Here is a 22,455-nt window from a genome sequence, read left to right as displayed (position 1 = left end):
TTCCACAGAGATGCGTGTGTGTGTGTGTGTGAAATTGGGGGTGGGGAGAGGGGGTTGTCACTCATGTGGTTGTATCTGCTGCATCCCCCTGAGCTTTCAACTCTGGTGGACTGGTGAGGTGATAGCAGCACAGGAGACTCATAAAGCATTAGAAGAGAGAGAGAACGAACACACTTCTGGCTTCAGATAGTATTGCGTCAGTGATAAGGGGAGGGAGGGAGCAATAATTTGGTTCTGAAATCTGTGACACAGTTTGAGTGTGTCTGTGAGGAGAGAGAGAGAGAGAGAAAGATTGTTTTCAACACCTGTCCAGATTATGCTGGCTGGACTGGGAGGAGTTCCACCCCGCCCCCGGGAGAGATGGATGAAATGCAGAGGAGGTTTTAGATAGAAGGGGGTGTGGAGAGGTGGGGGGTGGTGGGGGGGGAGAGTGACTGCACATCTGGAAGGTGTGAAACCACCTGCTCTCTGTGGCTTATTGGCAGGATGCATCCTGTAGTAAAAGGCTGATTACGTTCACAAGGTAACCTCGTCATTTTCTTCTGGAGTGGGGCTTGAGCGGTTAGTGTGTGTCTGTGTATGTGTAGCAGTCTGAGCTTCTCACCCAGTGACTCCCACACACACATACATACTTAAAGCACACACACACACACAATTCTGTGTATTGCTCTGGGAGTTGCGAACTCCTTGTTTCTGCCACTTTTGACACACACACAGACACAGAGACAAGGGGAAGTGGCAAGAGTTAGACAGCAGCAACATGTCAGGCTCCGGGAGGAAGGAATTCGATGTTAAGCACATACTGCGGCTCCGCTGGAAGCTTTTCAATCACCCACCGTCTGGTTCAGCCGGGACTGGGGGCTGCCTGCAGCAGCAACAGGACAGCTTCGAGCACTGGGGCACCAGCCAGAAAGGGCTGAAGAATCACAGCCACGAGAGGGGCAACGTTTGGAAGAAGAGCAGCGCGTTCAATGGCATCCTGGCCCCCGGGCACAGCAGAGGGGGCACCTTGCAGTGCCAGCCCCAGCAGCGCACCGTCTTTTATGTGGAGACGGTGGAAGAGGTGCCAAGCTTGGAGTTTACCAGGGAGAGCACGGCGACCCTACAGGACGTACAGAAGGAGCTACCGACCACTGAGTGCTGTGAGGGACCAGTTGATGGATGCTTGCACAGGTACACCTCCAACTTTCAACCTAATAAAGTAACTTTTCAAGGGTGCCCCTTGCATCAAAACTATTTGAGATGAAATGTGTAGACTGTTTAAAATGCGCCTTCCTATCATTATTTTTGAGAAAATGACAAGAGCAATTAAAGTACTATAAAGAGATACATCTCCCCTGGCTTAACCTGGGGAATACCTTAAAATCATTTTACATGCGTTGTCTAGAATAGGTATGTGTCTTGGAGACAGTCCAAGCAGTAATATTTTTAACACAGAATGTGAATTGGAAAAATAAATGAACACAGGTTGTCATAGCAACTATATATATATGCACACTCTCAAACACACATATATATATATACACACTCTCAAACGCATATATATACACACACTCAAACACGCATATATTTATACTCACACACACATATACACATACACACTCACACATACACACACATGCACACATATACACATATTCCCACACACACACACTCTCTCAAACACACATATATAAGAACATAAGAACATAAGAACATAAGAAATAGGAGCAGGAGTAGGCCATCTAGCCCTTCGAGCCTGCCCCGCCATTCAGTAAGATCATGGCTGATCTGTCGTGGCTCAGTTCCACTTTCCCGCCCTCTCCCCATAACCCTCAATCCCTTCTCTTATCAAAAACCCATCAACCCGCATATACACACACACACACATATATTTATACTCACACACACATATACACTCACACTCACGTATACACACACACGCACATATATACACACATTCCCATACACACACATACTTCCACACACAGATGCCCACATACACATATACAGACACAGACTCCCACCCACACTCCCACACATGCACATGCACATACATAGACATTCCCACAAACACATATACAAACAGTCCCACACACAACATTCCCACACACACACATACACACACAGATAATCACACACACGTTTCCAAACACACACATATATTTACACACAGTCCCGCATACATATACAGAGATATGCATGCACATCCACACACATATACATTCACAGAAACTCCAACACACAAATATATACACACTCTCACACACACATTTATACACACACACACACACACACTTACTTCCATACACACACACATAAGAAAACTTAGATATTTACTTTGAATCCTATTCATCAATGAATTCTGGTTTTAGAAAACTTCCTCTGATTGCCTGAAATCTGACTGACTATTTACTGGGCATTTTTCCCAGAGATGAAGGGGCGTCAGTCTGCGCTGCCTTCCACGCGTCTAGTAATCAGTTTTATTACAGCTGGTGGTATTGTCTTGATCTGGGCTGATGCAGATGTGCAAGGATGGGAAAATAAATTGTTAAAGGAAGAAGCTTTACCTTCCCCTCTTATTCCGCACCCCCCCCCCCCTTTCTGAAAAAAAGAGTTCTCTTCCCACCTTTACTGTCTGCATTGAATCAGGTGAAGTTTAGATACCCAGATAGTAATTGTCCTCGGGTAACTTGTCAGTGCCCAGTCCTCATCTCAGCCTCGATGGTGGCTGCTCAACTGTGGGAGACTTCATAATGATACCTAATCCTATCCTGGTTCAGTGTGCAATTCCTAGCAGAAATTAGTGGAGATAAATCAGGATCAGTTACTTGGTTTCATTGTCTCTTATCTCCCAGCACCACGAATCAGTCCAACTATAGTGTTTTATTGATCCTCCAGCAAATTCAATGTGAAAGAAAGCCCAAACTTAAGACTTTTTATCCTCGATTTAACCCACCCCTGTATGCAGCATTTCACCATTGAGAAACTTAAACTTTTACCTTAAAAAGCAGTAATAGAATAGAATCACAACACAGAAGGAGAGCGTTCAGCCCATCATGTTGATGTTTTTGTAACATATCGTGGGGTGGCACGGTGGCACAGTGGTTAGCAGTGCTGCTTCACAGCTCCAGGGACCTGGGTTCAATTCCTGGCTTGGGTCACTGTCTGTGTGGAGTTTGCACATTCTCCTCATGTCTGCGTGGGTTTCCTCAGGGTGCTCCGGTTTCCTCCCACAGTCCAAAGATGTGTGGGTTAGGTCAATTAGCCATGCTGAAATTGCCCCTTGGTGTCCTGAAATGCATAGGTTAGGGTGGTTAGCGGGCAAATATGTAGGGATGTAGGGGTAGGGCCTGGGTGGGATTGTGGTTGGCGCAGACTCGATCGGCCAAATGGCCTCTTTCTGCACTGTAGGATTTCTATGATTCTAAATCTAAAGAGGGCTACACCATAGTATCTAAGTTTCTGACAGTAAAAATACTGATAGGAGTTTGCCATCAACTATATACCCTCGAGCTGACATTTGTATTTTTATTCATTGACTTTTCCTCCTATTTAAGTGATGGATAAATTTCTAAAAATCTAATTATGCAGAGAATAGACCGAGAGAAGAAAGGAGAATGATTTCATCTGTTTAATTTTTTTCTGAAGAAAATGTGCATTAAAGACATTATTTTGGGAAATTTCATTAAAGGGCACCCATTATTTCCCTTTGCAGCACCTATATGAAATGCAATAGCATTACAAAAAATATTTGATTGTTGTGTCGGATTAATAATCATTTACACTGTAGGAATCTTTTTTTCCCCATTCTAACTGAGTCTGTTCGGTTTGCTTTAGTTACTTTATTAGAGCACATTTTATGCATTCCCAAACCTACAGTAAACATAGCCGAGGAACGCTAAGGAAGCTAAGCATTTCTTCCCATTAATAAATGTACAGTCACAATACTGGAGCTTTGTTGATTAGAAAGATACCCGGTTAATCATTATACGAGAACAAAGTGAAACATGAATGAAACATTGATGGAGACATCACCTCAACTAAGGCAGCATGGTGGTGCAGCAGTTAGCACTGCTGCCTCACAGCAGAAGGGACCTGGGTTCGATTCCAGCCTTGGGTGACTGTCTGTGTGGAGTTTGCACATTCTCCCCATGTCTGTGTGGGTTTCCTCCCATAGTCCAAAGATGTGATGCCAGAATTGCTCCTTAGGTAATCAGGGGACTAGCAGGGTAAATACATGGGGATAGGGCCTGAGTGGGGGTGTTGTCAGTGCAGGTTTAATGGGCTGAAAGGCCTCCTTCTGCACTGTAGTGATTCTATGAAGCACCCTTAGATCATGAGTTTTTTTTAAAGAATACCAGGATTGTCTCAACCAATCCATTATGACTCACCAAAATGGTTAACATTAAAGGGATTTGGGATAAGGAAGCAGTGTATTTGTTGTCAGTACAGATTCAATGGGCAGAATGACCTCTTTCTGCACGATAGGAATTCTACAATTCTATAAAATAAATTCTTTGTTCTGTGTTATGATCATTGTTATTAGTTTTAGCATTAATACAAATGTATTTAGTATGCATCAACTAGTGTTCTGTGTTCAAGTGTTAGCTTGCAAAAGAATAGGGTCGAAAGAGAAACACTTGCATTTATATAACATGTTTTTCAACCAGCAAACCTCTCAAAGTGCTTTAAAACTAATGAAGTATTTTTGAAGTGCAACCACTGTTGTAACGTGGGTAAAGTGGCAGCCAACCTCTGTGCAGCAACCTCTGACAAACAGCAATGTGATCATGGCTAGAAAACCTGTTTTGTTCTGTGTGATGTTGACGGAGTGATAAATATTGTCCGGGGCACAAGGGGTAACTCCCCTGCCCTTCTTTGAAATAATGCCACACGGTCTTTCACATCCACCCAAGTACGGCCTTGGTTTAGCATCTCATTCGAAAGATGGCAGAGTGCAGCACTCACTCACTTCTGCACTGAAGTGTGTCAGCTTTGGCTGTCGTTCTTAAGCCCTGGAGTGGGATTTGAACCTGGAGACTCAAGGACAAGTGTGCTAACAACTGAGCCACAACTGACTCACATGAATGTCATATTAAATGCCAGCTGCAGCCCGGATAATGGCTCTCTTGCCCCTATGGTGCAAGATTACGAGTTCAACTCCCACTCCTGAATTTGAGCAGAAGTGCTGCACTCGGGGCTCCTGTCTCTCAGAAAAAATGTTAAACCAAGGCCCCATTTGCACTCTTTGGTCAATTTATAGATCACGCAACTCTGTTTTGAAGAGGGGACATCCTCAGTGCTCTGACCAATATTTTTCCTTCAATCAGCAACGCAAAAATAGATTAGTTGGTCATCGCTGTTTGGAAACTTGCTGTGTATCAATTGACTGTCATGTTTCTTGCGTCACAAGTATCTACATTTCAAAGGTGCTTCATCGTGCAACATTTTGGAATGCACTAAGACCATAAGGAACTCTACATAAGTGCAAATATTTCTATGAGCCTAACTTGCTGGGTGGGATTGGACTTTGAACAAGGCCTTATTTTACTGTCCATTGACCATCATTCCATCCACTTCCATCAGGCTTTTAATAAGTGGGTTAGATTAGAGTTGCTTCCAATGTTTTGATTTTATTGAAAATGTCTTCAATTTTCTCCTGAAGGCGTGGCTCATGTCAGAAGATTGTAGAAACGGGAACAAACCATTTGGCCCACTGGTCACGCCGGTCTTTATGCTCAACACATTAAGAACATGGCCTTTTGGCTAAGATCAAGTGTAGTATTGACATGCTGTGCTTGGTTGAAGTCATTAGGTTACATTTTAGCTTAATTTGAAGGAATTTTTAAAAGCGGCATCTCAGCCTTTTGGCTAAGATGCAAATGAGATCAAGCCTTGGAGGAGGAGCTATGCCACTCCAATCAGCTTGGATCATGTAGATCAAGCCCAAGACAAGAGGTGAGAGCCCTGTCTTGTCAGCTTGGATTGGGAATGTCTCAACTTGTTGAGACCCTGAATTGGACTTGATTTGATTGAATTGGAATTTAAAAAATTAAGAACATGAGAACATAAGAACCAGGAGCAGGAGTAGGCCATCTGACCCCTTGAGCCTGTTCCACTATTAAATAAGATCATGGCTGATCTTTTCATGGACTCAGTTCCACTTACTCACTCGTTCACCATAACCCTTAATTCCTTTACAGTTCAAAAATCTAGCTATCTTTGCCTTAAAGCATTCAATGAGGTAGCCACAACTGCTTCACTGGGCAGGGAATTCCACAGGTTCACAACTCATTGCAAGTTCCTCCTCAACTCAGTCCTAAATCTGCTCCCCCACATTTTGAGGCCATGCCCCCTAGTTCTGGTTTCACCTGCCAGTGGAAACAACCTCCTTGCTTCTATCTTGTCTATTCCCTTCATGATCTTATATGTTTCTATAAGATCTCCCCTCATCCTCCTAAATTCCAATGAGTATAGTTCAGTCTCCCCTCATAAGCAAACCTTTTCAATTCCAGAGTCAAGCTAGTGAATCTCCTCTGCACCCCCTTTCCAGCGCCAGTATGTCCTTTACTCGTCATCTAACTCTATTGGTTTAACAAGCTATTGCTTTGTCCCTCATGTGTTTATCTAGTGCTTCTTTTAACAGTGAAAGATCAAGGAAAATAATCCAATGAATAAAAACTGAAACTGTCAAAAAAATTGTATGCGAGCTGCTCCTCAAGTTATCATGGTAGGATATTGCGAAAAGTTCTCAATAAGCAATAATCGTGTCCCAGTCACAGTACATAGATGGCATTAATGCTGCTGCACAAGGCAGGTTACGGGGTATTCTGAACCTGTCACCCTCCAGCCGCCCCCCTCCCCACTCAACATTCACAATTCAGACAAAAGAGAGTTGGTAGGCTGTCTATGACCACAGGGCCATTTGGCTTATTCTGATAATATCCTCCTCTGGCGCTCACACCATTATGAGCAGGAACTGCTGACTCACAATCAGGAACAGGATATTTTCCCCTTTGGTGCCCAGTTCACTGCGGTCATTGCACCACGTTTGATGATTATCCCAAACTGAGTTCAACTAATTCTACACAGTTGAAGATTATACCTGGGAACGTTCCATTTGACAAGGCTCCAACACCTTCACCCACTAAACAGTGGTGTAATGTACGAACGGTGAGAGGAAGATCTTCTATGGATAGACCAGAGGAGCTGGGATTGTCCCCCTTCTAACCTCAGTGTTTAAGCTGGATGGAGAATTGACCTTGTGCAGGGGAAAGCCTGAAAATCAATAGACTTAGAATTCAGGCGGGAAATGGGGAAGGCACTCGGTGGCTTTCTCAGAAGCCTCCTTTTAATTTTGGACTTAAGGTCTGAAAGGTTTCAGACCTCCACACAATTCCTTCCCTCCATCCTGTCCCCTCCGCAGACCCTCATTGACCCCCACCCCCCCTCACCTGTCTCCAGGTCTGCTCTAAGCTGCACCCCCTCCCCTCCCCGCCTGCCCTCATGAATCTTATCTTGGGTTCTGATGGCTGGAATTAGTCTCAGGCTTCCTCATGCAATTCCTCTGCAGTCCACTGTAGCTCTTGTCACGCACAAACAGGAGAGATGCCAGCCATCTCTGAGGTGAGATTTCCTCTTGAATGTCTGCAGCCATTGAATGCTCACCCCTGTGGTGGGGCAGGGGAGGTTGTTCCTCACTTACGCTTCAGATGATAAAAAACAGGACCCCACCATCTAAGCAATTCAGGTTGATGTTTCTGTAATCGCTCTGTTTCAATGATTTTGAAGGGAAAGCCAATTTTAAAAATGTATATAAATATTTTGATGGAAAACTTGGCAAATAAAAACAGAAAGTGCTGGAATAAATCAACGGCTGGGATTCTGCGGTCTTGTGAGCCCTGCTGCCCACTGCCAGCGGGAAAGGAAAATTTGGTGCTTAGCCAGATCTCCATTCACTGCATCGGGACCAGAGAATCCCAGCTACAGGCGAGTTTGGAGAATTCCAGCATGCAGGTCCGGCAGCGAGAGAAGCAGAGTTGACGTTCTGAGTCTAATGTGAGTCCCAGCCGGAAGATCCAATGGAACAAAGTTTGCCTGAACCATAGTCAGATTGTAAGCTTGTATGTGAGAAATAGGTTGTTGACTCGACTGTCCAGAGGAATGGCCCACAGATTTAGTTTCAGATTTTCAGTTTCGGTACAAACATTAAACCCATGATTCATGGCACAATCAGTTAGAAAATAAGCAGAATTAGGCCATTCAGTCCATCGAGTCTGCTCCGCCAATCAATCATGGCTGACAAGTTGCCCAATACCAATGTCCTATCTTTTCCCCGGAGCCTTTGATGCCCTTACCAATCAAGAACTTATCTATCTTGTCTTAAATGCACTCAATGACCTGTTCTCCACAGCTTTTCTGTGGCAATGTATTCCATAGATGCACCACTCTCTGGCTGAAGAAATTCCTCCTCATCTCAGTTCTAAAGAGTCATCCCTTCAACCTGAAGCTGTACCCTCGAACTTCAATGAGATCCCCCCCCTCATCCTTCAAAATTCTGTCGAGTGCAGACCCCAGGGTCCTCAAATGCTCCTCGTACGGCATTCCTGGACTCATTCTCGTGAACCTCTTCTGGAACCTCTACAAAACCAGCACATCCATCCTTAGATACGGAGCCCAAGATCACCCACAGTATTCCAAGTGTGGTCTGACCAGAGCCTTGTATAGCCTCAGCAATGCAATTTTGCAGAGATGGGGGGGAACAACAGAATAAAAAGATTATCAGATCAGGTGTCTGACTTTTAAAAATCAATCTTCTGTTCAGTATGTCTCGGCAGCAAGCGTGGCAGAACACAGGCAGATCTTATCCTGAAAGGTGGAATTGTATGACTTCTTCCCGTAGGGGCTGCAATTCTCTCCTAACTGTGTAGCCTGTGCAGAAATCCCTTGTGACTCTCACGCATTCCCTGCATGGAAAGCGCTAACAGGTATAAAAATGAGCGTGGTGCAAAGACATGGAAAATAAGCAGAGGATTCATGTAAATTATTATTTTTTATTGAGAAAATGAATGCATGTTACATGGCAATTCTTTACAGCAGTCCGCAACCTTGCCACAGTTAGGATGAAATTACATTATTAGATGCTTCCATTACCTGGTAGTTTATTGTCTAAAAGGTGGAGAGATGTGTCCTTTTCCCACCGCCCCCCCCACCCCTCTTCAATACAAAAGGTTATTTTGTGCTTTCTCGTTTACCTTTGGCAATTTAACTTTTCATTAACATCATCACCAACATGAACTTGAGCAATTTGTCGTAGTAGAAATATATTTCTCTCGCCTAGGCTGCTGCTTTTGTATTTGACTACGATGGCAAGTTTGCAATAAAATCACCACCAGAACTATTTCTCCTCCACCTCCCAGCTACTGGCATAAATCACTTACCTTCAACCACATTTCAGCTCTGAAAATCGATTTGTGTGGAGCAGAAACAAGGAAAAAGAAATAAAACATCAGTCGAACACTGTGTAATGGGCCGTACTGGAATGTGATGCATGTACCTGGGCTGGGCAGGGGCAGGATTTACCTTCAGAGTGATCCTTCCATAGTTGAATAGTAGACCAAGTCCAGGCTGTAACGTGGGCAATGTGCTGCTGGCTTGTTGACAGTTGTTTAAATTTAAATTTAAGTTTATTTATCAGTGCCACAAGTAGGCTTACCTTAACATTACAATAAAGTTACTGTGAAAATCCCCCAGTTGCCATACTGTTAGTGTACACTGAGGGAGAATTTAGCACAGCCAATGCACTAACTAGCATGTCTTTCAGACTCTGGGAGGGAACTGGAGCATCCGGAGGAAAGCCACGCAGACTCAGGGAGAATGTGCAGATTCTGCTCAGACACTGACCCAAGCTGGGAATCGAACCCAATGTGACACAATTCACACCTTGCAAACTGATAACTGCTTACCATGCCTGGGAGGACTTGGGAACCACCACCCAGAGGTTTCCCTCCTAGCCATTCACCATCCTGACTTGGAAGTATATCGCCATTCCTTCACTGTCATTGGGTCCGAATCGTGGAGATCCCTCACTAACAGCATAGTGGGTGTACCTACACAACATGGACCGCAGCGGTTCAAGAAGCCAACTGGCCACCACCTTCTCAAGGGCAATTAGGGATGTGCAATAAACGCTGGGAACGCAAACCTTAGTCCATGTCTCTTGAATGAATATAAAATATGATGAGTGAGGCAGCAGTGCTACCCACTGTGCCACCTTGCTGGCCATTGGAGGAAGAGGGTGAAATTTTTCGGCCACACTTGTCCCTAAACTGGAAAATACGTGGTCTGTCCGACCCACCCACCCGCTACGATTTCAGTGACACTGGAAAACTCCCCTCATAGTGTGAAACTCTAGGGGACTGTGAAATGGTAGCCTGAGCTTCTGAAATGCAGGTCCAGCATGCAAATGTCTGCAAAGGTACCCCTATTTTCTAAATTGGGTGAGTGCCTAGAACAGAAATTAAAGGTAATTTTTCTTTTTATCTTGCACAAGATTCGTAAATTTATATAAAATTTATGGACAGAATTTTCTCAGAAGAATTCTAGGTGTCAAATGGGCAAGAAAATAAAGGTATGCTCACGCGCTTTTCCAGTGATGTGCATTTTGTGCAATCCAGAGACTGTAATCTGATTACTGCCAGGAGAGGGAGTGGGTGGAGCTTACTCATGCAGAGAAACTGGCTACAGACTGCTGGGGATGCTATTGTGCAGGCGTACTGATCTCTCAGTATACTGTGTCCAATTATACACAGTATACTGGGAGAAGTGTCAACTCCCCCTCCGTGTCCCACCAAAGCAGTGCCCCCCCACTTCCCTCACGGACCCCTGCAATCATTAGCCCCCCTACCCCCCAATCGCTATTCGATTAGCATAACAGGCAGAACAATCCCACCCATCATATTTTTTATTCATTCAAGGGACATGGACTAAGGTTTACGTTCCCAGCGTTTATTGCACATCCCTAATTGCCCTTGAAAAGGTGGTGGCCAGTTGGCTTCTTGAACCGCTGCAGTCCACTTTGTGTAAGTACATCCACTATGCTGTTAGAGAGGGATTTCCACAATTAGGACTTAGTGACAGTGAAGGAATGGCGACGTATTTCCAAGTCACGACGGTAAATGGCTTGGAGGAAAACCTACTTCAATTGAACTGACATTCATTTCTTTGCCCAGGTGAGCCATTAAAGGTGAAACTACCTCAAGCCGAGAATGTTGGCAAAGTACAAAACCAATTTACTTGGGTCTTCAGGCCTCTCAGTTTGTGTGAGTCAGTGTGGGTTTCCAACGGGTGCTCCAGGTTACTCCCACACTCCAAATTGCACCCTAATATCAGGGGGACTTGCAGGGTAAATACGTAGGGTTATGCGGGTAGGGCCTGGATGGGATTGTTGTCGGATGGTACAGGCTCAATGGGCTGAATGGCTTCCTTCTGCATTGCAGGGATTCTATAATTCTAATTAGAAAGTGGGAACGAGATATATCTGACTCACCATTAGCAGGTGAGTGGTAGGGTAAATATGTAGAATTATATGAGGCTGTATAATGCTCTGGTCAGACCCCATTTGGAGTATTGTGAGCAATTTTGTGCTCCATATCGAAGGAAGGATGTGCTGGCCTTGAAAAGGGTCCAGAGGAGATTTACAAGAATGACCCCTGGAAAGAAGAGCTTGTTATATGAGGATTCTGGATCTGTACTCGTTGGAGTTTAGAAAGATGAGGAGGGATCTTATTGAAACTTACAGGATACTGCGAAGCCTGGATAGAGTGGATGTGGAGAGGATGTTTCCACTAGTAGGAAAAACTAGCATCAAAGGGCACAATCTCAGGCTAAAGGGACAATGCTTTACAACAGAGATGAGAAGGAATTTCTTCAGCCAGAGAGTGGTGAATCTGTGTGGAACTCTTTGCCACAGAAGGCTGTGGAGGCCAGGTCATTGAATGTCTTTAAGACAGAGATAAATAGATTTTTGATTAATAACGGGATCAGGGGTTATGGGGAAAAAGCAGGAGAATGGAGATGAGAGAAAAAATTAGCTATGGTTGAATGGTGGAGCAAACTCGATGGGCTTAATTCTGCTCCTATTATCTTATGGTCTTATGGGAATAGGACCTGGGTGGGATTGTTACCAGTGCAGGCTCGATGGACCGAATAACCCCCTTCTGCGCTATAGGGATTCTATGATTCTAACTATGTCCAAAACACAAGTGGAAGAAATGGTTAGCATAGCTCAGGTTGGGAAACCAGTGAACGCCTAGACAATTAAAATTCCTTGACGTTATCATTGTTGACATATTTCGAAGTAGGTTTATCGCTAATTCCCTTATTCGGGACTCTAAGCTTGTGCGATTTGATTTACTTCAAAACCATGCGGAACCCTGAAAAGGCGCTACATGTGGTGGTCACCAACTACAATGGAAACAGCTTCCAGGGTAGATTCTAAATGCACTGCCACATATCTGAAGCCATGAAGCTCTGTGATTGACTTTGTTTGCTTCTGCTCCCGGGGAATCAGCTTGAGGCTGACTCACATCTGATGGAAAGCGAGGTTGGAGCGAGGTGGCGGTGCGGTTTTAAGTAAGACGATAAATTGTCTTATTGGAATCATCAGCTTTCAAGAGAGCGAGCGAGGAAATTGAAGGAAGGTTGAAGGAGGAGGAGGTATTCGCACTGCAGTATTACATAAGGATATCCATTGTAGAATTATTCATCACAGGCACCTTTTTCTTTTCTCATTAGGAGCAGAGCTTTGACCTGTATTTACTGCTCTCACTTTGCCAGGAGATGAAATCCATCATTAGAGAAATCTGGGCCTGACTAATCCTGCTGGAATTAAAAAGGTTTGCAATGACTGACAGCAGAGTGATCACACCGACTGATCTCTCCGCCATGATCTATGAAAGCGAAGAGCAGTTCATTCTTATGAACCACATCAGCATTTTTGATTGGCCGGCCGTACATAATTTATAATGTTCAAATTCATCTGTGTGCACTTAATCATAGATTTTCAATGACCCCGAACGCATCCAAAATCTTCATGTTCAATACAAGAAAGTGTGAGGTTGTTTCAGATTTCCCGGGGTATTAAATTCCCTCCCCCAGCCCACACCAGAGCGGCTGTGGACAGGAACGGAGCGACCGGAGGAGGCCATTCAGCCCTTTGAGCTTGTTCCTCCATTCAATTAGATCAGGGCGCCTCTGCATTTAAACCCTGTCCATCTGACTTCATTCTGTAACCATTCATGGCCCTGCCAATCAGAAACAAAGAGGAGAAATTTAAAATTTAGATGCTGCCAGGGCAGGAGCCGATATACCCTGGTGAACGGAGTTGGGTGGAGGGGGGGCTGATTTTATATTCAACATATATTCATGCCACCGTGAAATGTGATTTGATCCGTTCTTGTGAGATTTTTCACTTCTGCCGGCTGAATCCGTCCGATGCAATCGGGAGTGGGAAGTCCTGACGTGGGTCATACCAGGAGCTGGATTTTGAAACCTGGGTCGGTAATCTGACACCCAGATCCCAATCCCATACCTCAGCTGCACCACTACTGCAAACATTATCTTCAATGTAAGTGGTCTAATTGACTGGGAGGTGAGCTGAGAGGTCAGTTAAACACACCAAGGACTTCCAATAAGTGGCAACTGTCTGATTTAGTCCAGCAGCAAAGGCAGATGGCAGCCATGTTTGGGAATTGGCCAATTGAGATTTTTTGAGTTAGAATCATAGAAACCCTACAGTGCAGAAAGAGGCCATTTGGCCCATTGATCCTGCACCGACCACAATCCCACCCAGGCCTTACCCCCATATCCCTACATATTTACCCACTAATCCCTCTGACCTACGTATCTCAGGACACTAACGGGCAATTTTTTTAGCATAGCCAATCAACCTAACCCGCCCTTCTTTGGACTTGGTTGATACAATGAGAGTTGGTACAACCAGAGTTCATCATCTATTAGACTCAACCATTTCCGATCTGTCACTGGCCTCTGTGCAGTGCATAAATAATGCCATGGTTGCTCATTGTTCTTTGATCCTTGTTCTTATTTGATTCGGGATGGGAGGAACAGGTAATACAGCAAATCAAAAAGCATCAGTGGAGAGTGAACAGATCAAGATTTTGAGTTTGGTTGACTCCTTGTCAGAGATGGTGAGGATGTTGGGAGATGATTAAGTTGGATTGTCACAGAGCACATTGTCAGATGTCTCATTGTGGAGACGGGGATGGAGTTTTTCACCGGTGTGATTTTCCACTCCTGCCAAAGTCAATGGACTTTTGGATGGCTCAGCGCATTTTCCAGCCCCAATTTCTCCATGACCGGGCCATAAATGTCAGCCCAGGACCTTTCATTCTCAAAGAAGGACAAGGGGCAGCAGATACATGGGGACATCACCACCTGCAAGTTACCCCCCCAAGCCACTCATCATTCTGACTTGGAAATAAATCGCCGTTCCTTCACAGTCGCTGGGCCAAAATCCTGGAATTTCCTCCCTAACAGCATTGTGGGTCAACCCACAGAACATGGACTGTAGCGATTCAAGAAGGCGGCTCACCGTCACCTTCTCAAGGGCAACTAGAGATGGGCAATAAGTGCTGGCCAGCCAGTGACACCCATGTCCTACGAATGAATAAAGAAAAAAAATCACTCACCGAGCCATCAACCAATTGAGTTGTGGGTATATGAGGAAAGAATCATATAAGATATAATGCAGGTCCCCACACCACCTACCTTAATCAGCCATTTTCAGCTTTATTCTACGAGAAGACTCAATAAAAATACCATAAACCTTCTAAAAAAAAGAAACAATAGCTATTTAAAAAGGTATTCTACTAGTAATTAAGTTATTATTTATTTCAGAAAGAATTCTGTAATGAACCCGTCAGCAGATCTCTTCCATTGCACATCATGTGAAGTACTTCTATGCAAGGCATAGCTGATCACATTTGAGGAACATTAGTTCAATGATTCTTTAAGCATTTGATTTGGTAATTCTGCCTGCCTAGGCAGGTGCAAGCTCCAGGCTTAGAAGTCTGGGGTTTTTCGAAACAAGGAAATCACAAACTGAATGAAAATTCACGTGGCATTTACTTCAGTTCATTAAATGGGAATGTGTCAGAGCAGATAGTTTATTTTTGTGTGACATAGTATAAACTATTATTCCTTAGGTTGTCAGCTCCACATTCACTTGGGGAAGAGGTAGATCTTTCTGTCATAACAACCATAAAATACAATGGTATACTCAGGGTGGCACAGTGGTTAGCGCTGCTACCTCTCAGTGCCAGGGACTCGGGTTCGATTCCCGGCTTAGGTCACTGTCTGTGTGGAGTTTGCACTTTCTCCCTATGTTTGTGTGGGTTTCCACCGGATGTTCCGGTTTCTTCCCACAGTCCAAAGGTGTGTAGGTTAGGTGGATTGGCCGTGCTAAATTGCCCCTTAGTGTCAGGGGGACTAGCTTGGGTAAATACATGAGGCTGCAGGGATAGAGCCTGGGTAGGATTGTGGTCGGTGAAGACTCAATGGGCCAAATGGCCTCTTTCTGCACTGTAGGGATTCTATGATTCTATGCAGAGTGGAAACAAATTCAGCCAGTTAACTTTCAAAAGGAAATTGAATAACTATTTGAAGGGGAAAAAATGCAAAGTTGTTGCTCAAGGATGGGGCTTGAGATTAATTAGTTAACACTTTCAAAGAAGCATAGTGGTCCAATTCCTTCTGTATAGTTTTTAACTAGGGGGCATGCACTTAAGGTGAGAGGGGAAAGTTTGAAGGATAAGTGAGGCATAGAGTCTTTACACATAGAATGGTAGGTGTCAGGGGTGGAGGTGCAGGCAGATAAGCACATGAATATGCAATAAATAGAAGGATATGGACCAAGGACAGGCAGAAGAGATGAGTTTAATTTGGTGCCATGTTCAGCACAACATAGTGGACCAAAGGGCCATTTACCGTGCTTTACTGTTTTATATTCTATTAAAGAAAAGTTTATTCATTAATGCCACAAGTAGGCTTATGCTGTACTGAAGTTACTGTGAAAACCCCCCAATTGCCATATTCTGGCACCTGTCCAAGTACACTGAGGGAGAATTTGGCATGGTTAATCCACCTAACATGCACATTTTTGGACTGTGGGAGGAAACCGGTGCACCCAGAGGAAACCCACGCAGTCACAGAAAGAACATACAGACTCCCCACAGACAGTGACCCGAGCCGGGAATCAAACCCGGGTCCCTGGCACTGTGAGGCAGCAGTGCTAACCACTGTGTCACTGTGCCACCCAGTTAAAGTTTAAGCATTTGATCTGAATGGGGTGACATTTATTTTGCAATAATGATAACAAAAAACACTGGGCTTAATTTTACAGCCTAGTTTGAGCAAGTCCAGAAATTACTGCCCGAGGTTAACGGACATTTCTGTTGTCCGCTCCTTGCCCACTCTAATTCTGTGGCTGGAGAGGTGGTAGAATTCCAACGACTGTTTCAACCTTTGACTTGACCTGTAAATGTTTTGGCAGTAAAAATTCTTCTACAGCATAATTACTTTATGTATGACGTTCATTTTAAAATGTAATCAGTACAAGTAAATTACAAAACCCACAGCAATTTTTGTGCAATTTGTATAAATGTTTCTTGCTTTACAAAAAAAGAAATTGAAAGGTCTTAATTAGGATTGATACTATTCAATCCGAGTAATAAGCTTCTCAGCATCGTGTAATCATTCTCCAAGCAAATTTGCTTTAAGTGTACTCATCGATTGCATTTTAATTTATAACTATTATTTATAATGTGCATTCATGTTTGCAATTATTGAAGTAACCTTCCCTGTTACATTTTTAATTTTGAATAGTATATGTTAAGTGATATAGTGGCATTGATGCACTTAAGGGTAAGCCGGATAAACAAATGAGGGAGAAAGGGATAGAGAGATTTGCTGATAGGGTTAGAGTGTGCGCAGGGTTTTTAGTTTATCCACTCATGGGGTGTGGCTGTCGCTAGCTTGGCCAGCATTTATTATCCATCCATAATTGCTCTTGAGAAGGTGGTTGTGAGCTGCTTTCTTGGACTGCTGCAGTCCCTGTGGTGTAGGAACATGTAGGAACACCAACAGTGCTGTTATGGAGAATATTCCATTATTTTGACCCAGCATGGCAATATATTTCCAAGTCAGGATGGTGAGTGGTTTGAAGGGAAAGTTGCAGGTGGTGGTGTCCCCATGTGTCTGCTGCCCTCGTCCTTCTAAATGGTAGCACAATGGGTTTGGAAGGTGCTGTCAAAGGAGTCATTGTTGAGTTCCTGTTGTGCATCTTGTAAATGGTCCATACTGTTGCCATTATGCATCAGTGCTGGAGGGAGTGAATGTTTGTGCATGGGGTGACAATCATGCGGGATTTTGTCCTGGATTACACTCATGATGTACCATTTGAAATGCACTATATTCACTGTTACGATGTAGCTAATTTGTACACAACAAACTCCCGCACACAGCAATGTGATAATGACATGTTATCTATTTTCCTGATGTTGATTATGGAAGATATATTCACCAGGACATCATTGGGGGAAAGCTCCCCTGTTCTTGTGAGGCGACACGGTGGCACAGTGGTTAGAAGTGCCGCCTCACAACGCGAGGGACCCAGGTTCGATTCCCAGCTTGGGTCACTGTCTGTGTGAAGTCTACATGTTCTTCTCATGTCTGCTTGGGTTTCCTCCGGGTGCTCTAGTTTCCTTCAAGTAGATGTGCTGGTTGGGTGCATTGGCCATGCTAAATTCTCCCTCAGCGTACCTGAACAGGCACTGGAATGTGGCAACCAGGAGATTTTCACAGTAACTACATTGCAGAGTTAATGTAAGCCTATTTGTCACACTAGTAAATAGACTTAAACTTAATGACATCAGGACCAGAATTCTCCTGTTCTTCACACCCTGTCGCTGCAGCCAGTGAGAATGGAGATTTTGGTGTGGATGAGTTTGTAGAATCTGGCCCCAGATCTTTTATATCGACCTGAAGGCCTTGGTTTAACATCTCACCTGAAAAGTTTGGCATGTAATCTGCTAGATGGCACCTTCAGCTGTGCAGCACTCCTTCAGTTCTGCCGAGTGTTAATCTAGATCTTTGCAGTCATTTACTAGAGTGGGACTTAAACCCAAAACCTTTTGGATCAAAGGCGAGAATGCTACCAACTGTACCACAGCTGACACACTAATTCAACCTTGATATAATCGTCTTGCTTTAACTGGGCCCACTGGGGTGTCAAACCTCTGAATCGACGACACATACTGGATAATAAATAGAGATGATGTGGAGATGCCATCGATGGAGTGGGGTAAGCACAGTAGGCACGACACCAGGTTAAAACCCAACAGATTTATTTGGTAGCACAAGCCACAAGCTTTAGGTGAGTGGGAGCTCTGTTCACAACAGAATTTGTGTCTTTATATGCCCTGTTTGTGAACAGAACTCCCACTCATCTGATGAAGGGTCAGTGCTCCGAAAGCTTGTGCTACCAAATAAACCTGTTGGACTTTAACCTGGTGATGTGAGGCTTCTTACTGTAACAAATAGAGCACAGCTCCATCTGTATGGAAGGTTATAGTGGGTGAGTTCCAAAGTGAATCCCTCAGCATGTAGCTGGAGCACATTGAGATGAGAAGAGCAAGTCATGGCATACAGTTCATTATGACATTGGTCACTGTGACCTTCTATTCCTGTAGCACAGTACTGGAACTCCTCATTGTTACCTATTTCTGAAAGGGGTCAAATTTAGTGACTGACTTGAAACAGAATGTAGATCTGACATAAAAACAAAATAGAATGGATGCTGGAAACTGAAACAAAAACAGAAAATGCTGGAAAATCTCAGCAGGTCTGACAGCAATCTGTGGGGAGAGAATAGAGCTAATGTTTTGAGTCAAGGTGACCCTCTATCAAAGGATAGATGAAGGGTCATCTAGACTCGAAATGTTGGCTCTATTCTCCCTCCACAGACGCTGTCAAACCTGTTGAGATTTTCCAGCACTTTTTGCCTTTGTTTGAAATGTAGACCTTGATAGACTTCATCGGGGATCATTTTAAATACTGCATTCAACCTGACATGAGCTTTGATGCTTAACTGGGATAGAAATAATGAGTTTGGATTCTTAAACCAAGGAAAATCCAATATAAAGTTCATAGTGGAATATTGAACTTCTCTCTTTATTACCAGAAGCCTGTTGACTTGTAGTTGGAATGGTTTTAAATGTTTGATTTCTTCATAATGTTTCTGAGGTTTTCATATGAAGTGGGGGAGAAAAAATAAAGTGTGAAAATGGATGGTTCCACCAGAAAGAGGATTTAAAGAATGTATTGTTCTAAAATTCATTCTTTCGCTGGGAAATATCCCAGCTCCTGCTTGTGATCAGAATGAATTCTATAAAATATAGCTTAAGTTTCTAATTATGAACAATTTGAAAGGACGACATTATTTGGTATTTTTAAGAATGTGTAAAAATTTCTAAATAGCCTTCCCGAATCAGATCAGAATAAAGTCCATTTCTTTTTAATGTATCACCTGAAACATTATACTCAATCTTGTCTTTTCCCTTTTCTCCCTCTCTCTGTCTGTCTCTCCCTCTCTCATATTATAGAAGAGGACAATACCAGCAGCAGATGAGAGATACTAAATAATCTTAGTCAGAGGAGATGACAGTAAATTACTGCAGATGCTGGAACATGAAACAAAAATAGAAAATGCTGGAAAATCTCAGCAGATCTGACAACATCTGTGGAGAGAGAACAAAGCTAACTTTACAAGCCTGGACTCGTCTGATGAAGAGTCATCCAGACTTGAAATGTTAGCTCTGTTCTCTCTGATGCTGTCAGACCTGTGTGATGACACTGTGCCTTTAAGAAATATATTTGAGTCATGTTTCTGTGCAGGATTTTTGAATACGCTGTTCTAACTGGTGCCACTGGGTCTGTAACTAACATCATTTGCTGTTACTGCAGCACCATAATTGTTCCTAATCACCAGAATAACTAATGCTGCCTTGTTTTTATTTCGTGTTTTCCCTGGGGTTTTGCAGTATAGGACTTGAATCTGCCTGGAAATAGTCTCTCTTTCTTTGCATTTTTGCTGTTTTGTAGTGGATCTTTCTCTGAAGATGGTTGTGTGAGAGTCAGAAGATGTGTGTCTGTCTGGCTGTCTATCCAGAGGTTTTAAAAGACTGGAAATCTAGCATCATGCTAACTGATTCTGAAAATGGAATTCATGTTTAATGGGATATTGCTTACATTGGAACCATCGGTATAGTTAGCTGTTGAGGATTATAAGGTCATTTTTCCATATTTAAATTAGTAAAGGTTATGTTAATTCTTGTTGTTATATTTTAACTGTGTTCTTAAATAAAGTTTGTTTTGATAAAAGTTTCCCAATGGATCAATTGAACCACAGCTGGAGTGAAACATCTTATGCTCACCCTAAAGTCAATCTAATAAAAAGTCGAGTCTAGGCGAACTTCATAATATATCTTGGAGTTTCTGATCTGGTCCCTAATGCCTGCTGAGATATTCCAGCATTTTCTCTTTTAGTTAGAGAAGATTTACTTCTAAGATGTGTGAAAGCAGCTGTTGTCACCTTTACAATCCTTGGTTTGAAAAAAGTTTATTAGTCACAAGTAAGCTTACATCAACACTGCAACAAAGTTAATGTGAAATTCTCCTAGTCGCCACAGTCTGGTGCCTGTTCAGGTCAATGCATCTAACTAGCACGTCTTTCAGAATGTGGGAGGAAACTGGGGCACCTGGAGGAAATCCCACGCAGATACGAGGAGAACGTGCAAACTCCCCGCAGACAGTGATCCAGGCTGGGAATCGAACCTGGGTCCCTGGCACTGGGAGGCAGCAGTGCTAACCACTGTGCCACCATGCCATATCAAGATTGGGGAGGATTGTTGAAAGATCCTCTTCCTGTCTTTTCCATGACTCAGCGTTCATTCCGCCTAGTTGTCCTGTATTTCTGAGGCAGTTTCTTTCTCACCATGGGGGGAATAGTCCTGTCATGCCCGCCACGGGACTCATAGCCGGTGGTCAGGTGGGGGTGGGGGAGGGGTGAGGGGGAGGGGGATGGAGGGGCAGTTTTGGGGCAAGCATGGCCGTATATTCCACTTCATATCTTTGAAACCTTTTCCATGAATCCTTCAAGATTTATTTGCTTTTTTTTTGCAGTAAACACTGATAAAAACATATTGGAAAATCAATTGAGATAGAGTTTGGACTTATAACCCTGGGGTTCAGAGTTTCCATAACCAATAATAATCCAGTAGATAAACTTTTGCCATAATGACCTCATATATGATCTAAAACTAACCTTTTAATCATAACAATCCCAGGGAGACCACTCTTTTTTTTAATAATCCAGATGTTCTCAAAGAAATGCTACAGAATAAGGTCAACTAATCTGACTCAATAACGATGCTTTCACCTCAGAGTCAGGTGGTTCTGGGTTCAAGGTTCACTCCAGGGCTTTGACCATGCATTCTGCAAAGGATTGCATGGAAATTTACACCACAGATTCAGGCTGTTCGGCCCAGCTAGCCTATGCTGGTGTTTTATTGTCAGCACATTCCTCATTGTGTACTAACTTAGCTTTCTTTTGAACACATCATTGTTATTTGCCTCAGCCACTTCATGTGGCAGTGAGTTTCACATTCTCATTGCTCTCAGAGTAAAGGTGTTTCTCCTCAGTTCCTTATTGAATTTATTAGGAGCAATTATGGCTGGAATTTTACTGCCCCACCCGCCACGGGAATCGGAGCGGTCGAGGGGCGGAACCTGGAAAGGCCAGTTGACTTTGGGCAGGCTTGTACAGTTTTGGGACGAGTGAGCCCGTAAAATCCCACCCATTATTTCTAGCCCCTCATTTTTTGTTCAACACAATGAAAGTGAGTAATACAAGAGGGTCAAACTGTGGGGCGATGGTGGGGCACTGGTAATGTAGCTGGACAAATAATCCAGAGGATTTGAGGTGTTTGAACCCCAGCGTAGTTGAATTTGATGCCACTAATAAAAGTCTGAAATGTAAAGCTGGTTTCAGTAATAGAGTCATACAGGTTTACAGTATGGAAACAGGCCCTTTGGCCCAACTTGTCCATGCCACCCTTTTGTTTTAAACCCCCATAAACTAATCCCAATTGTCCCAATTTGGCCCATAGCCCTCTATACCCACCGTACCCATGTAACTATCCAAATGTTTTTTAAAAGATAAAATTTTACCCACTTTTACTATTACCTCTGACTCTTATAGTGACTACTATCAGCAATTTAGAACGAAACATTCGGTTCACTAATGTCCTTTAAGAAAGGGGGAAGCAATGGCCAAGTGGTATTATTGCTAAACTATTATTTCAGAACTTCAGCTAATGATCTGGGGATCCAGAT

At 43.5% G+C, this 22,455-nt stretch overlaps 1 protein-coding gene across 3 annotated transcripts in view; it reads left to right on the top strand.

The window, feature by feature from the left end:
* The first annotated feature begins 495 nt into the window (after nucleotides 1-495).
* The window catches only part of LOC145349525 (kelch-like protein 1), a 272,619-nt gene continuing 250,659 nt past the window's right edge, over nucleotides 496-22,455 (top strand). For all 3 annotated transcript variants that reach the window (XM_080198092.1, XM_080198093.1, XM_080198091.1), the window contains exon 1: nucleotides 496-1,173. In XM_080198092.1, coding sequence (XP_080054218.1) covers nucleotides 761-1,173 — 413 coding nt within the window. In that variant the 5' untranslated portion in view covers nucleotides 496-760. The remainder of the gene's footprint in view (nucleotides 1,174-22,455) is intronic.

Source organism: Carcharhinus amblyrhynchos, chromosome 10, assembly GCF_965287045.1.
Source record: "Carcharhinus amblyrhynchos chromosome 10, sCarAmb.v2.hapA, whole genome shotgun sequence".
NCBI classification, from domain to species: Eukaryota; Metazoa; Chordata; class Chondrichthyes; order Carcharhiniformes; family Carcharhinidae; genus Carcharhinus; species Carcharhinus amblyrhynchos.
The sequence above is the reverse complement of the archived record's forward strand: the minus strand, read 5'-3'. Positions and strand labels throughout refer to the sequence as shown.